Genomic DNA, 15,289 nt, shown 5'->3' on the forward strand with positions numbered 1-15,289 from the left:
GGCCAGCACCAATATCAATGTGTATACCTTTGTCAAGCATGAGAAATTTGCTGCTTGTGATGATATCAACGCTCAATAACACAAGTCAGAACAAGTGAACAGTCACATTCATGAATACATACCAGGAAATGTCATGGGAGAGTAGGAGATTAAGATTTGTTTATTAGTTCCATGATTACACGGCTTCTGGGAAACCTACCAAGAGACCAACCAGAGAGGCCGCAACCTGTTACGTAGCTTAACATCTCTAAAAGAGTTTCCTCTAAAGCTAATTATGTATGCACGTTGCCCTTGTGGTCATCAGTCCTATTCAAAAGAAATAGGTATCGAAAGATCCAGATGCATAGGATTAGGAACAGGAAAAGGGGTTTTCAACTATCACTGAATTCAAATAATTGAAGAATGTATGCCCCCGCTACAAAAGGATCAGTCTAACCCTAACCTACAACATTCAAGCTTTTATACGACTTTGCAGGCCGCTTTGGCCTCAATTCAATCTCATTTTCATATGGTACAGAGCCAGCCTGATTACAAAACAAATCTTCAGTCAGGTGTGTTCAAATAGTGTCCTGTTTTCCTCCTATGCCGACTAAAGTCTGATACAAACCTGAAAGAAAGGCCACAGCCATCGACCTTGCACTGGTATGGCTTTTCACCAGTGTGCACCCGTATATGCTCAATCCTAGCCCATGCCCACTTGAATGACATGGTGCAACCCTTCCATGGACACTTGAGGGGTCTATCATCTTCATGAACACGTTGATGAACTATTGCATATTTGTGGGAACTAAACTTCTTACCACATCCATCATATGTGCATCGATTGCCCTTGTGCAACTGTAACTCTGCTTTTGTCTCAAACCTCATGCGGCAACCTTCTAGGTCACACTTGTAAGATCTTTGTGTGATTTCTTTCCTTTTTGAGCGAGAAACTGAAACATTAGAAGGTTTCTTTAACCTCTTTGGTATTGGATTCTCCTCAGCTGATTTCCCAACATCTTTCCCAGCCCTCGGTCTCAATCCTTCGCATGGACTCCTAATAAAGCCATTGCTATCGAACTTGTTTTCTGTTAGCTGCTCCACTTCACCCTTTCTTTTTCTTCCCTTTCCAGCAGTTGGTCTAGAGTCTACAACAGCAGACTCGATGCTCTCAATCTCCTGAGATGAAAAAAATTTGTTGCACGTCACCATGCTTTCTCCAACACATGATTTGTCATCAATGTTGGAACATTTTATAACTGGGGAAGGAGTCGGCGGCTGATTTACCAGAATAACACGAGCAGAAACATGTATGTCCTCATTAATCAAACTTGTGCCCTGGTGTATTTTCTGCACCTCACTGTCTCTAGTCACCCCATCACTGGAATGAATTTCCTTCTCTACTTCAGGTTCTAAATCCATGCAAGCATACGAGTCTTGAATAGCACAAATCTCTTTTGAAGCTTCAGAAAGTTCTTGATTTATGGTTGCAGAATTAGAGGCAAGTTCCTCCACAGTGCGTATGTCTGTAGTTGGAATTTCTGGTGGCACAATGGTGTCCAAAGTTGAGCCACTGCACAAATCATTTTCAGCATAGGCCTGCCTATGAAGTTTAGAGAATTCTGATGAAGCAGTAGATGAATTTATTTCCATTTGTGCAACAGAACATGAGATAAGTTCCTTGTTAGAATCATTTGTGGTCTGAAACACCAGCTGCTTGCCATTTTCAAAAGCCATGCCATTGCACAAGTTGACTGTGGCATGCAGCTCTCTATGAAATTCAGAACTTTCATCTATAGGCACAAGATTAGTCACACTAATAACATTACTCGGAACGATTTCATCATTACTCCCATTTTTTATTTCAGCTTCTTTCTGCGTCTTATTTTGTACAGCACGGGTCTCTTGCTCATGACCACATCTTTCATCCAGTGAGGTAGTAGGCTGATTCATCAATGTGTCATCACTTGAAGAGCATTGGTCACCATTAGTTCTGTTTTTAGTCACAAGTTCTTTTTTCACTTCATCATCCAAAGTCACAGGAGGAGATACCTCATTGTTAATGAAAGAATTCTCCACAACTACATCCGCCCTTAGTCCGATGGGGGGGGGAGAAACATGTAAACTTGCTACGTTAGCAAGATCAGAAACCTCGTCTACTGAAGCATCGCCATCATCCAGGACCCTCTGTTGCCCTTCAGAAACCATATTACAAGTCTCACCCATGTTGACATTTCCCAAAACTTGATCCTCTCTCTGCATTTCAAATCTTTCATTAGCTACAGTGATGAATGGACTACAGCATTTTGTGGCGTAAAAATCCTGTTTTTCACTGGTTCCTCCAGAGGCATTTATCTGATGCTCTATCTCAGAAGTACCACTGGCTTTTACATTACAAATATTTCTCGCATTTTTTGATTCCTTCAGCAGTTGATCCTCAATCTGGCCCCCAACACTTTTGACAGCAACAGTAGCAGTGAGAACTGAACATGCATCTTGTGATGGAGCAGAATTCAAGGTCAAACCACCAGCTGCTTCAAGCACCTTGACTTCATGCAGCATTTCAGGATCTTCAATGGGAGAAAAACCAAATCCTGCAGAACCACTTCTGGTAATCCCAATATTGCAAGGGTAAATTACAGTTGTTTGTTCAGTATATTTATCAGGATCATCACCACTAGCTCCTGAAACCTCTTCTGCAAAGCACCTTCTAGAGCATCCTTCAAGCCCATTTGTTGAATAATCTATTTTTACCTTGTACTTCCTTCTAGTGTACTGAACAAGTTTTTCCTCTTTTTTGACAGTGAGACCATCTGACTTATTCCCCGACATTTCATCTTTGTCTGGTTCAATAATCTTGCATGGTTTAGGATGGAAAGGCTGATTTAACTTTATTCTTGACCGAGATCTTCTAGATTGCCATTTGATGTTTAAGAAATCTGTGAGACTTCTGTCAGAGAATAATCCTCCCAATGCCAATGCATGTTGGACTTTCTTAGATGGAGAGTTCTTTCTGATCTTTACACAATACCGTAAGTTGATGCCCAGTTTTGATGTCCAGTCTTCTCCACATTCATGATGATCTTCATCATCAATTGCAAGATTTATCAAGTTCAGATCTTCTTTCAATGCAGCTTCTAAAGGAACCTCATTATAATTGAAAGGACTCTCAATTTCCTCAGCGATGGCATAAGCATGTGCTTTTATTTTTTGATAGTCTACATATAAAATTTGCAAAAATAATTATTGACCAATTTGACAAACAGACACCCAATATCAAAGAGAATAAACAGGATAGCACGCCATGCATATGCATACGTTAAATCTCATTTTACCAAGTAACTACAGAAAAACTGAGAGCCCATCTCACCTGAATGGCAAATTATAAGCAAGTTAGCTCCACCTTTAGACTGTAACAGCTCCTCAATTTGGACACCATGCTCCAGGCAGAAAATACGAGGTCTCAAAAACTTATGAGAAGTGTTCCACCCTGTGGGCATTGGAAGATCCTTCAGAGGCACAGAATAATCTTTGACAGGACCATGATCATCTGCAGAACCAGAAAAATGGACGAACTGATTAACTTTAGCACCTGAAGAGGCCCAGCAGAACAAAATGGTAAATTTACTATGATAAGATTTGATGTTTCAATTTACTCTAATGAGGAATCATATGCATCATTTTAGGCCACTGTTATCTTCTATAAACTTGAGATATAGCAGCCATTAAAAAATCACACAAACTGCAAGCATCCCACAAATATTTTACCAAATGGCAATCAAATGTTGGTCACTTGTGCATTTCCATGAATTCTACACAACAAAAGTGAAGGGCAGTATTGAGAATAACCATTTGCACAACATTTCAGTGCAGTAGGATATCTCACAAGATTAGCTGATTCACAGTCATACCAAGAAATAGGATAGTACCATGGACTGCATATAGAGGAGCTAAAACTACTTACACATGTCTCCTGGTTGAACTTTTATGGTTTAACACTATATGAAATTGGACATGTGCATTACATGATAGAAAAAAAAAGACATGCACAAAAAAGGAAAGAATAAATTGACTGCAACTAGATGTGCCAGGATAAACCACACAGCACTATGTTAGAATTCATCTGATACTGCTCAGATTTTCTCCATCTGAAATGCAGGAAGGTGATAGGTGAAGCATATGGAATTTAGAGTTCTAAGTATTGATTCATAAAAATGTAAAAGAACATAGGAATTATATGATCTCCCATAACAATAATGGTGGCATGCATTGGAAACTGGGTAAATATTCCAAAACGCTCTGAATCATGCAAAGACAATCTTTTGTACAACCTCAACCTAGTGCCTTCCTATATTAATTAAAATTTCCTATACAGGGGAAGATTATGCTCTATACTGGATCAAGCAAGAAGTCATTATCAAATGTGAAAAAATGAAAGTGAAAAAAGGAAAAATAACAAGAGTAAGGGAGTAAACAATACAAAAATATAAAGTAAATTAAAGTACATAAATTCAATACCTGAAACAGAGCCTTTGCCGGTGCTATCAGAGTCTAAAGAGGGCTGAACATTATCAATTCTTGTAACTCTTGGCTCTTCGCCGGGCATCAATTCTATTGATGCTTTCTCATGTGGTTGCAACACTGACATAAAAGGAAAACCAAGGATTCCACAAGCCACACATGCTAATGTCCCCGAATCAACTTGAAAATCACATGACAAATCATCTTCTTCCATATATAAATCATCGAGAGTTTCCATATACAAGCTCATCTCCTTAAACAGGTCATTCTCATTGCAATTCCTATTTACATCGAAATTATTATGGGAAGCATTTTGTTTTGGTGTGGTAGTAATAGTAGAAGTTATGTTGAGTAAGTGAGACTCTTTACTTGCACAAGGAAGCAAATCAGGGTTCCATATCACCGCATGACAAGTGGAGTTTTTCTCAAGAAAAGCAGATAAAATGTCATTTTCTTTTAACATGTCTTCTAGAAAAGCCTCCTTTACTGACAACTCTCTTTCTTCTCTCTGACGATCTCTAAGACGAGAACTCCGAGCACCTGGTAGTAAGGATCTCGGCACCCTGGCATCAAAAGAAATCCACAACAATAATCAATGAAGCATACCAATAATAACTTTATAAATGCAATAAAAAATAGAAGATGATCACACAAACTATTCAAACATAAGAATATAAAGTACTACAGAACAGAAAAATATTTGTGTGGTGATGGGGCTCAAAAGCTCCACAGAATCTAGCCAGATATATTTCAAAATTACAAAAGTAGTTCAAATGTAATTTTAAAATCATGTCAAATGATCAACAGAAAAGCAAGTTGGTTAATCCCCTGAACATCTAGTGAAAAAACAAATCATTTCAAATAGAAATCAAAACGTATATATATAAAACTAGTTGAAATGAACCATGCAAACATGAAATACAATATGGGCGAATTAAAACAATCCATCACAGATCTCAAAGTTTTCTATTGATCACCATAACAGGACATGCCACAAAAGTAATTTGAAAAACTAGAACATTCATTGTCGATTTTCACCTACAAAGCATTTTATCTATGCTCCATCAGGCCACAAGCTTTCAACAGAGTGGGCAAACAATTTTCATAGAGAAAGTTTCATAAACTACAACATACAGGACAGCTACAGTCAATACTCAATAGTCCACTTACCTTGAAACAAAAGACATGGTCAACAGGTATAGAAGCTGCTGATGTGAAAGCATGGGAAGATAGTTCATGGCAGCTCTACGGACCGCAGCTTCCTTGGCTACTTTAAGCCATTGTGGAGTTCCAAAATTGGCAGCTTCCCCACAGTTAAAACCTATCAAGATCCACAGTTAAAACAAGGTAAAGCAATATTTCATCCAAGTCAATGAAATAGCATATTGCCTACGAGAAACAAGAAAAAAATATGTAATTAATTTTGTTGTGTGTGTTTTTTTTTTTTTTTTGGGTGGGGGGGGGGGGGGTTTAAGTAAACGAGGGTGTTCATCAGACTAATAGCAATTATGTCCTTCATAAGTTCTGCAAGAAATGCAACAGTAAAGCCTACCGTGGCTGAATCCTACATGGTAGGCCCTTGGAAAAGTCACAACAAATTCACCAGGATTCTGTACTAACCTACAGCAAAGATCAGAATCAGATTGATCAGAATTTCAACAGTTACAGTCAGCATAACCCCCAATTCAAAAATCAAGACCACCTCTAAATCTGACTTTTCATGAAAAAGACCCATCCATTTCTGTAAACATCCGGGCCATGAGGAACCAAAGCTACAAGTGAAAATAAAAGGGAAAAATGGAAAAGAAAAGACAAAAGGGAAAGAAGAATGACCTACCTACAACAAGGAATGCCTGAGGAAATTATTGCTTTAGGAGACAGAAGAGTTGTCTTCTCACCCAACAGACTCAGGGCAGCTAGCAAAAGAAAGCAGAATTAAGTTACAAAAACACCAATAAGAAAAAATGTCCAACAATTCCAGATTCAAACAGACCATTTCATTAAAACAGAGTTGATACAAGTTGCAAGACTAACAAATATGCCTTTTGAAATAGTTTCGAACTAGAACTTACACAATTTGAGAAAATACAAATAATCCAGCTTTGGATTGTATAAATCTGAAAAACAATAATAAAAAAAAAATGCAAAATACAAATTCATTAATCATGAGAATTCTTTGCAACCTGATTTAGGCCTCGTTTATCATCAATTCTGGTACACATTTAGACAGTTGGCCTTCAACAGGCCTGGCAGGTCCAATTTTGCGTGAGCAACTTGAACTTAAGTTGCATACTTCTTTGTGGGTAAGATTAATTTCCATTGCTAAGAAGTCCAAAACCATGAACTAAGGGTCATCATTTGTGTAGCATTAAAATAGGAAATCAGGAAGCACAGTACCCATTGGAGAAGCTACATTGGACCTAGATAACAATAGGTGGAAATTTGAGAGAATGATGAGCTAACAGATAGGGGAATTTTGTAACAAGGAAATGCCTCTGATTGCAAAATAGCAAGACTTAATCATTGACGAGATATATCTCAAACACAACAAAAAGTTCTACGAGTCCATTTCTTTGCTACAGTTTTGGCAATAAAATGGCCAAGCAGAAAGAGAGATCAAATAAACAAAAAGCACATGAAGGAGGACCTCTTCATAAGCAAATACATAATCTCGAGGAAGGCATGACAGAGAAATAGGATCAATCATGCTAAATAAAATGTCAGAAATTAAAACATACCTAAGCGATCAATATTGCCACCATAAGCCTCAGTGCGTATAACTTCCTCAAAAGAAAATACATAATCTCCAGGGACAGCATACCAAGTCTTTGGAGAACCGGTATGTAGAAAATTCATGCTGTGAAGTTCATGATCCTCAACATGCCAAGCAAACCAACTAAACAACATACCAATGTAGACCATAGGTGAAGTAACACCTGGGATATCATCTGGCATAAATCGTGTAAGAGAGCCAGGTGAGCGCGCGATCACCTGCAGATTCCAAGGGCTATTTGAAAGTTTCCAACCTGCAGTACCTTCCATATCATTAGTTGCAGTTACACTTTTTTGCTTAGAATACATCAGATTATCCTCTGCGAATGAAGTCAAAGATGCCATAGATGACCTGGGTGTCGTCTCCAAACACAAGCTTGGCACATTCTTAATGGAAACACCTTTAACCTCATCATTATGGGAATTCTTTACATCATCCATATCATTTGTACTGCAAACAGGGCTTTCTCTACTCCTGCGATAAGACTGATATGATGCCCTCTTCCTCCTCCGTCTAGGAAAGTACCTAGAGTGGCTTTCTGGTTCCCCAAAACCCGAACCAGGCACATCATTTGCATATTCCACGTAGATAGGCTTCTCAGAAGCTGCCTTCCAAAACAATGCCTCTATAACCAATGGATTAACCTCCTTAAGCATACCTAACAAACTCCTTGCAAAAGCCTTAGACTTTGACTCAAACTGTTCCAATGTGTAAGCCTCCCCACTTTGCCACACTTGCTTATGAACACCTGATTGCAGATTCTCCTTAACCATCCCTTTTGCTTTCTTCACACACTGCCCTAACTCCTGCTGCCTAGTTGTAAACACCGCCCTATTCTCCCCATCATTACCACCATCCCTTAAACCACCGTTTGACGAGGAACAAACATTCGACAAGTCCACATCATCACCCAACTCCGGACACTTAGAAAGCGACCTATTCAAGTTACTAAAAACATATCTTTTCGAAGGCTTAGGCAATGGGGGTATGATCTTACAAATCCCAAAAGCACTAGCTTCCTTCTCAATTTTCGATATATATGCAACTGGGTCTGCAAATTCAGTATCAGTTGGCCTAAACTCGGGTGCCAAAGGCAACCCTTTTAGCCATTTGGGTATTTCCACATTACCCATTTCAACAAATTTTCACATTAACACCGATTACAACAGCACATCAAAATCACCATGACCACACCATATCATGCTCAAGTTTGTAACTTTCATTGTCATTCAAGCTAAAGAGCCCATTTGAAAACCCTAGTCCAAAGATTCTAACTTGGTGAAATCGTTAAATGGGTTTTGTGTTGTGTAGTGATTAAGCTACATTAACTTGGAAAAACAAGCAAAGGTAAGATAAAATACGTTAAAAAAACAGAACCTGGATAAAAGCAAGAGATTTTCTTCGATTTTGCCCTAATCAAAACCACCAAACTGGAGAGGAGGAGAAAGAGAGAACGGAAGAGAAGGGGGCTTGGAGGTTTGTATAGGTTAAGAGGCATTTTCTCATCCCGGCGCAAGGTAGCATCTTAGTGTGTCGGTGTGTTAACGTGACACGGGGGGACAATGCGCACGGGTGAAGCTCCCGTTTGTTCACTGTACGATTTCAGTCGGGGGGCTTTTTTTAGCGCGAAATAAGGGGTGTATTGTGTACCTCAAGCGCATTTTAGCAGTAGGCGGTGATAAAATAGAAAGGGACATCTGAGGTGTGTAGAGATATGGATACGATTGTGATGCATATGCGATGATCAAGAACAAGAATATAATATGAATTCTTGATTCGATCATGGAGTAACCTTGGATTTTTTTTTAATTACTAAGTATTAAGTATTACTGTGAAAGGCATGAGTTTTTTTAACTGTGTAAAGCTCTCCTACTCATCTTCTCAAACATTTCTGTAAATAAGTTGTGTAGAATTTTATATTTTTTTAATTTGATTCTCAAATTTTATTTTTGATGATTTAGTTCTCATTAAAAAGTAATTAATTTTAATTTCTTATGAAAAAATAATATTAAAAAAGAAAGGGTTGAAATGAGAAAAACGCTAAACATGAATAGTATATTATAAATTTCTTAAAAGATACACTTTAGTCATTGAACTTTAAAAATTACTTAAATTATATAATTTCAATACCTTAATATTTTTTTAATTTAATTTTGATACAAAAGTTTATTTTTATTATTTTTCTAGTCCCTAGTTTAGAGAAGAAAAAGAGAAGTCGTTGGATTTTGGTAATAGAAAGAAAAAAGTATCGTTGATACCGATTTATACCACCAAAATAAACGATATTTGTATTAGATGGTTTCATTTGATGAGGGAAATTCATATTATGTTTTTTTTATCTTTAAGATTCGTGGAAAAAAAAGATTTGAGTTTAGGTTAATTTTTTGATTTGTGTTGATTTTTGGTTTTTTGGGTGGTTTTTTAAATTTTTTGATGCCATAGATAGATTTACCACGGTTTTTACAATGTTTTGAGTTAAAAATGGGTTGAAAACAGGTTTTCGGGTAAAAACAACTTAAACCCTAATTTTTTGGTCACCACAATAGACGAAATCTGGACAAATCAAATGATGCATTGTTTGATTTAAAAAAAAAGATTTGAAGTGGATAACATATCATCTGTTTTAGTTGCAAACAAAAAAATTTAAAAGCCCAATCGCATGGGCCTAGAAAAGAGCCAGACAAGTCGTCCTAACTTGCTAGGCCCAACAGCTCCTAGTCTTTACTCTTTTTTTTATATATTTTTTTAAAATTAATTATTTTTTATGGTATTCTCTTTAAATTGTTTTAATTTATATTTAAATTAATACATTTTTTTATTTTGTTTGAAGAGACTCTTTTAAATGAAAATTATTTTTTTCATTATACATTTAAATTTGAAAAAATCTTTCTTATTCATCTATAATTTTTTTTAATCTTTTGTATGGATAAAATTTATTTTTTAAATTAAAAAAATATTTTCAGATAATATTTATAATATATGCAACCTTGCATGATGTTTTTCCACCCCTTTTATTTTATTCAATTAATTTAATTTATATCTCTATTTCTATTATGATTTGCTTAAATAAAAGAATTATTTCAATAAATAAATTTGGTAAATACAATCAGACAAATATCTTATTTTTTGAGATTAAATATCTTGACCTATACATGCATCTTGATTTTTCAAGTTTTATTTTTAGGTATCATTAATGACTTTTTATTTATTTATTCGTATACATAGTGCTCAATTTATTTGATTACATGTGTGCATAAAAATTTTATTTGAACTTAGATTTTTATTAAAAAAATTTTATAAAAAATAAAAATATTTAACCCGCGGAGGAGCAAAGATCATATAACTAGTACTAGTGATAAGTTATTGAGAAGAACTGGATTGAGTTTTTATTATTATTATTATTATTTTCGTAGAAAATATATATGGAAAATAAATTTAATTTTGAAATATGAAAATTAATTATTAAAATATTATTAGTGGTCAAATAAAAAAAATGGCTGAAAAGATAGTATTAACGTTTGAATGCTTTTATCATCAAACAATTTTTTTTTTTTTTTTTTGAGTTTCCTAATTTTGACAATTATGTTGATTGCAATTTGGTTCTACAATACCATCCAATTATGAAATTAAGAAATATTTATACTAAACAATATCGACAATATCTATCAGATGCTCAGACATACAAATTATGTCTATCATTTCATATAAAACAAAAATGCAATAAACCAGGAAGATTCATTTGAATGCTTAATTTCGATGATTCATCAAATTAATGTCTATCATTCCCATGTGTTTCAAGATTCTTACTAAGAGGCTGAAAAACTTCTCAAGTTTCATCATCTATCTTGCTGGCTACAACTTGCATTCCCTGATAATTTCTCTTTTCAACTGAGCAATGTAGTAATCCAGTCAGTAGAACTAGCACTTCTACCATATGAACTACTGCAATAACTTGTGCAGGCTATTTCACAGGCAGGGACGCTCGAATGCGGTGCTTGAAGACACGCTGCCATGCATAACTTGACACATTGTGCTAGTCCTTCGCTCATGTTTGTACATGCCATGACTATGTGCATAATAAGCTGATCATACAACTCTTTTTTACCTTGCATATGAACAAAACTAGCCCAGAAGAAGGCTATCCAAGTGTCCTATCACCACCTATACGAATGGAGTAAAAAAATCTATCTATTCTAGAGTGCTGCATCAAACTTTATTTCGCAACCTGACATAGACAGCAATTAAACATGGAAGGAAAAAAAAGGTTTGGGTGACAGTAGCAGACTCATCTAGTTGTTCTAATTCTTTCTAAATGCATTACGGCTATCAAAAGTAACAGAGGCTCGAGGAGCTCTGCAATACTCAGGGAAGGCTGTCTCGCATTTAGGCCGTACTGAGCCTGGTGTGTTTCAATGCTTTTTGGAACGCAGTTATTGACACAAGTTTTCATTGGGTCAACGGCCGCGGATACCATGACAAGCAATGTAAAGATAAGGAAGGTGGCAATGGTTTTTTACATGGCCATTTTCTTTGAGACTTTAGCAAAATTTTGAATGGATTAGTGGATTAACAAATAAGGTGATGATATTGCCTATATTAGGGGGGGAAATGGTGCACTTATTAGGGGAAAGAGGTGTTCTTCACAGGTTACTACAAGTGGATTGGAGTAAAACATGGGAAAGTTTGAGGCATGTATGATCCTTGAAGCCTGAAGGTTCCAATTTTCTATAGAATTAAAGGTCCCTTGACATTTTGGAAAACTGAAATGAGTGGATAAAAGTGAATTTATCACATACTCTGTTGGTGTTATTTCTTATCATTTGAATAAGGCCACAAGTAATCCTGGAATATTACCCCCACCCTGCTAGATAAAACTGCAGTTACCAGATACTAGCCAGCTAAATGATCCAAATGCAGAATCTTGTTATCTTAATCACTGTGAACCTTTCTTATTTCCTCACAAACTCCTCATTCAAACAGAAATATCAGTTGTTTGGTGATTAATTTATGACACATGCACATAAATTTTATGGTATTTCTAAGAAGATTTTATATGTATACCTTCTGTTCTATGGTGCTGCTATTGAGAAAGCAATGACATTGCAACCCCGGTTACATTCTCTTCAGTAAAACCATGCAATACGCTCCCCTAGCCCCAAACACATCCACACCCATAACAGTACCTTCTCTTCCTGCATAATCCCCCCAACCCATTGGTGATCCAGCCTCGATGCTAATGTGCTTCGAGACTCTTGGTGGCAACACATGCTCCTTGTAACCCCTGGGCTGCCTGTTGAAAAGTTGCCAGCAGACAAGTGGAACAACCCTGATTTTTCTCCCTTCTTTCCTTACCTTCTTAGGACTCCCTTCACAAAGAAATAGTTCGGAACCAGTGCCGATCAATATGATATCTGGGAAATTTTTACCAGAATTGTCACTTGTAATGTATCCTTCTCTATCAACTTCACTTGCTGATGTTCCTTCTAAGTTTGCTGCCACCTTTTGCCAGACAATGCAATCACAGTAGGTGCATCTCTATTTGTTACAGAAACTTTGTATGCTCCAGCAGTTTCATTTCCATCTGCTGGTCTGAAAACTAGAAGCCGTGGCTCTGCTCTAAGTCCAGCAAGCTGTTCGACTGGCTGGTGAGTTGGGCCATCTTCCCCAAGACCAATATAGTCATGAATCATAATATAAATTAACTCCTGCATGAATTAAGGCAGAAAGGAGGATTGATTTTTTCATATAGTCTGAGAACACAAGGAAAGTAGATGCAAAAGGGACTGGACCACTTTTATGCAATGCGATTCCATTTGAAATTGCCGCCATTGCATGCTCTCGCAATCCATAGCGTATGTTGCGACCATAAAAGGAGTTATGCTGAAACTCTCCGGATCCCTGCAGATAGACTTTGTCAGAGGAAGCAAGATCAGCACTCTCACCAATCAGTCCTGGAAGCACCTTGACTAGCTGGTTCAAGCACTTTTCAGACTATCCTCGAGTAGCATCCACTGGGTCTGATACAGACCAATTCTGTTGGGATAAGAGCAAGATCCAGTTAGTGATTAATTTCGAGGGTGCTATGTTGTCATTTCTGAACTTAATAAACTCCTTCACAAGATAAAAAAAAAAATGGAAACAAAGTTAAATGAATCTATTGCATCTAAGCATGTACATAGACTATAGAGCGTCTTGGATTCTGCAAATTACCGACAAGCAGCTTTCCCAGTTAGGAAGCAGACCACCACTATGAACAACTTCAAATTCCGCGTCCTCCTCGGGATACTTGATTATGCAATATCTGCATCAAGAATCAGTAAACAGCTAAGACAACCTGCCCATCTTGATGTTATTTATGAAAATGAGCTAGCTACAAATATATACAAACGTCCGATGGTCAACTATATCGCAATCAGGCTTATTGAATCTAGCTCCCAAGTGAGCTTCCGCTAAGGCAAGACCAACCGCGTTAGCCATCCTTGACCAAGTGGCCCTATTTACGAATCAGATATGAAGAAAATCAGTATAGATTTCCATGAGTAGATAAGCATATTTACATTGATACTATAGAGTTTGTCCACCGTATCAATGCAAAATACAGATTCTATATTCAAACTTCTTTTCATACCTGTTGTGACTTAAATGCTATCTGCACTGTAATTCTCTGGGTGACCTGGGGTGCGACTTCCAAGCTTACACAAGCGCTTCAGGTCTTCTAGCTGAATCAAGCATGGCATCAAAATTAATATAGTTAAAAACCTATAGCTCACATATGCTTGGATATATAAAGCAAACTAAAGTTCAAAAGATGCATCAATAATCTAGAATGTTCAAAATTAGGACTTGACATCTGGATCAATAGCCTATTTTGGCAGGGGAAGCTGGGCTGAGAGAGTTGAAACTTGAAAGGAGTCAGGATCCAGGTGTCAAAACTGAGGTGAAATGTCCTAAACTGCTAGTGATGTGGATTGTCTAGAAAATTGACAGTTGGGATAGGAACAAGTGAAGTTTGGGAGAGGTGAGATCATGGAGTTTCATTAGGTACAAGTGGCGAGCATTCAGAGATAAAGATTTTTTATTGGTTTTTCCACACAATTTCCATTTCTGTGACCATCTAGTTATGTTTTACCTCAGTGTAAAGCGAGATGTTAAAATGCTAGCATTTTACAAAGTTTGTTGCTTTGGGTACATTGGTTAAATCTTGGATAGGCCAGACACAGTTTGAGATTAGAATTTCTTGATCCACACCAGCTTGTCACCCTTGCATAAGGACAATGCTAATTCATTGATCGATCCTGCATCATGTACTTGAAAAGTACTTGTCTTGGGGACCAAGTTCTCAAATTGCTTATCAGTCAGCAAAGAGACACCAAGTAGGTGATTGGACGTGTACAGGTTGTACTGGAAGGCAGGGTGGCTATCAAATCAAAGGATCCATCTCCTTGGAACCAAAGATTGGGAGCAGCAGGGGTCCCATGATATAACAACACAGAAACGTAAACATATGCTTTGCAGGTGGAGTGTCTTGCTAAAATTAACCATAAAACTTATTTCTTCTCTTTTAGATCTTTTATAGAAACTCTATGCTTATCAATATGACCTTATTGTTCAAAAGATAATACAAAATAATTGAACAATGAACTGGAAAACAGTGTCTTAAACTACCATAGTTTTTAGCATCATGTGAGAAAGACTCCCAACCTCCGACCATGCAATATCTCTGTCTCTCTCCTCTTGCAAATTGGGTAGGGAGATGATGAAATCATTGATATTATTCAGACCATGTTTTCAAAATCTGTTGACTAGTTGTTTCATCTTTTTTAATGTCGTGTCCTTATTGAAGATGTCTTCAAATAGCACCTAACAACTGTCTTTCAAGCCAAATCCGTGTGCTAACTTCAGGTTTTCTCCACTGGAAAACCAGCGTGTGGAATCAGTATCTAATATTTAGTTTGTTTTGAAGGATAACTATACTACACTTGCACGTTCTTGTGAAAAATTAAAACTATGCCGCCT

The 15,289-nt window shown here is 37.0% G+C and overlaps 1 protein-coding gene and 1 pseudogene across 2 annotated transcripts; both read right to left on the reverse strand.

The window, feature by feature from the left end:
- Positions 1-349: 349 nt before the first annotated feature.
- On the reverse strand, positions 350-8,907 carry LOC7479874 (lysine-specific demethylase ELF6). Of its 2 annotated transcripts, none has more exons than XM_024606086.2 (7): positions 7,239-8,907; positions 6,338-6,416; positions 6,053-6,120; positions 5,671-5,821; positions 4,498-5,063; positions 3,350-3,571; positions 350-3,197 (listed from the first exon to the last, which is right to left on the reverse strand). In XM_024606086.2, exons 1-7 carry the CDS (start codon positions 8,404-8,406, stop codon positions 544-546), a joined length of 4,908 nt encoding a protein of 1,635 aa, XP_024461854.1. In that variant the 5' UTR covers positions 8,407-8,907; the 3' UTR covers positions 350-543. The 2 variants fall into 2 exon arrangements, with proteins under 2 accessions (XP_024461854.1, XP_002312010.3); XM_002311974.4 differs by having other exon boundaries at positions 3,350-3,529; positions 7,239-8,905.
- Positions 8,908-11,607: 2,700 nt separating this feature from the next.
- Positions 11,608-14,834, reverse strand: LOC112328330 (transketolase-2, chloroplastic-like; annotated as a pseudogene).
- Between the last annotated feature and the right edge of the window lie 455 nt (positions 14,835-15,289).

Source organism: Populus trichocarpa, chromosome 8, assembly GCF_000002775.5.
Source record: "Populus trichocarpa isolate Nisqually-1 chromosome 8, P.trichocarpa_v4.1, whole genome shotgun sequence".
Lineage (NCBI taxonomy): Eukaryota > Viridiplantae > Streptophyta > Magnoliopsida > Malpighiales > Salicaceae > Populus > Populus trichocarpa.

Bases quoted from the DNA above. Each gene is read 5' to 3' on its own strand.
- LOC7479874 (XM_024606086.2), bottom strand. From the start codon at position 8,406: ATGGGTAATGTGGAAATACCCAAATGGCTAAAAGGGTTGCCTTTGGCA. The intron at 6,121-6,337 runs GTAGGTCATTCT...TCTTTGCTGTAG, and splicing joins TCAGGCATTCCTTGTTGTAG to GTTAGTACAGAATCCTGGTG. The intron at 3,198-3,349 runs GTGAGATGGGCT...TTTTATATGTAG, and splicing joins GCTTATAATTTGCCATTCAG to ACTATCAAAAAATAAAAGCA.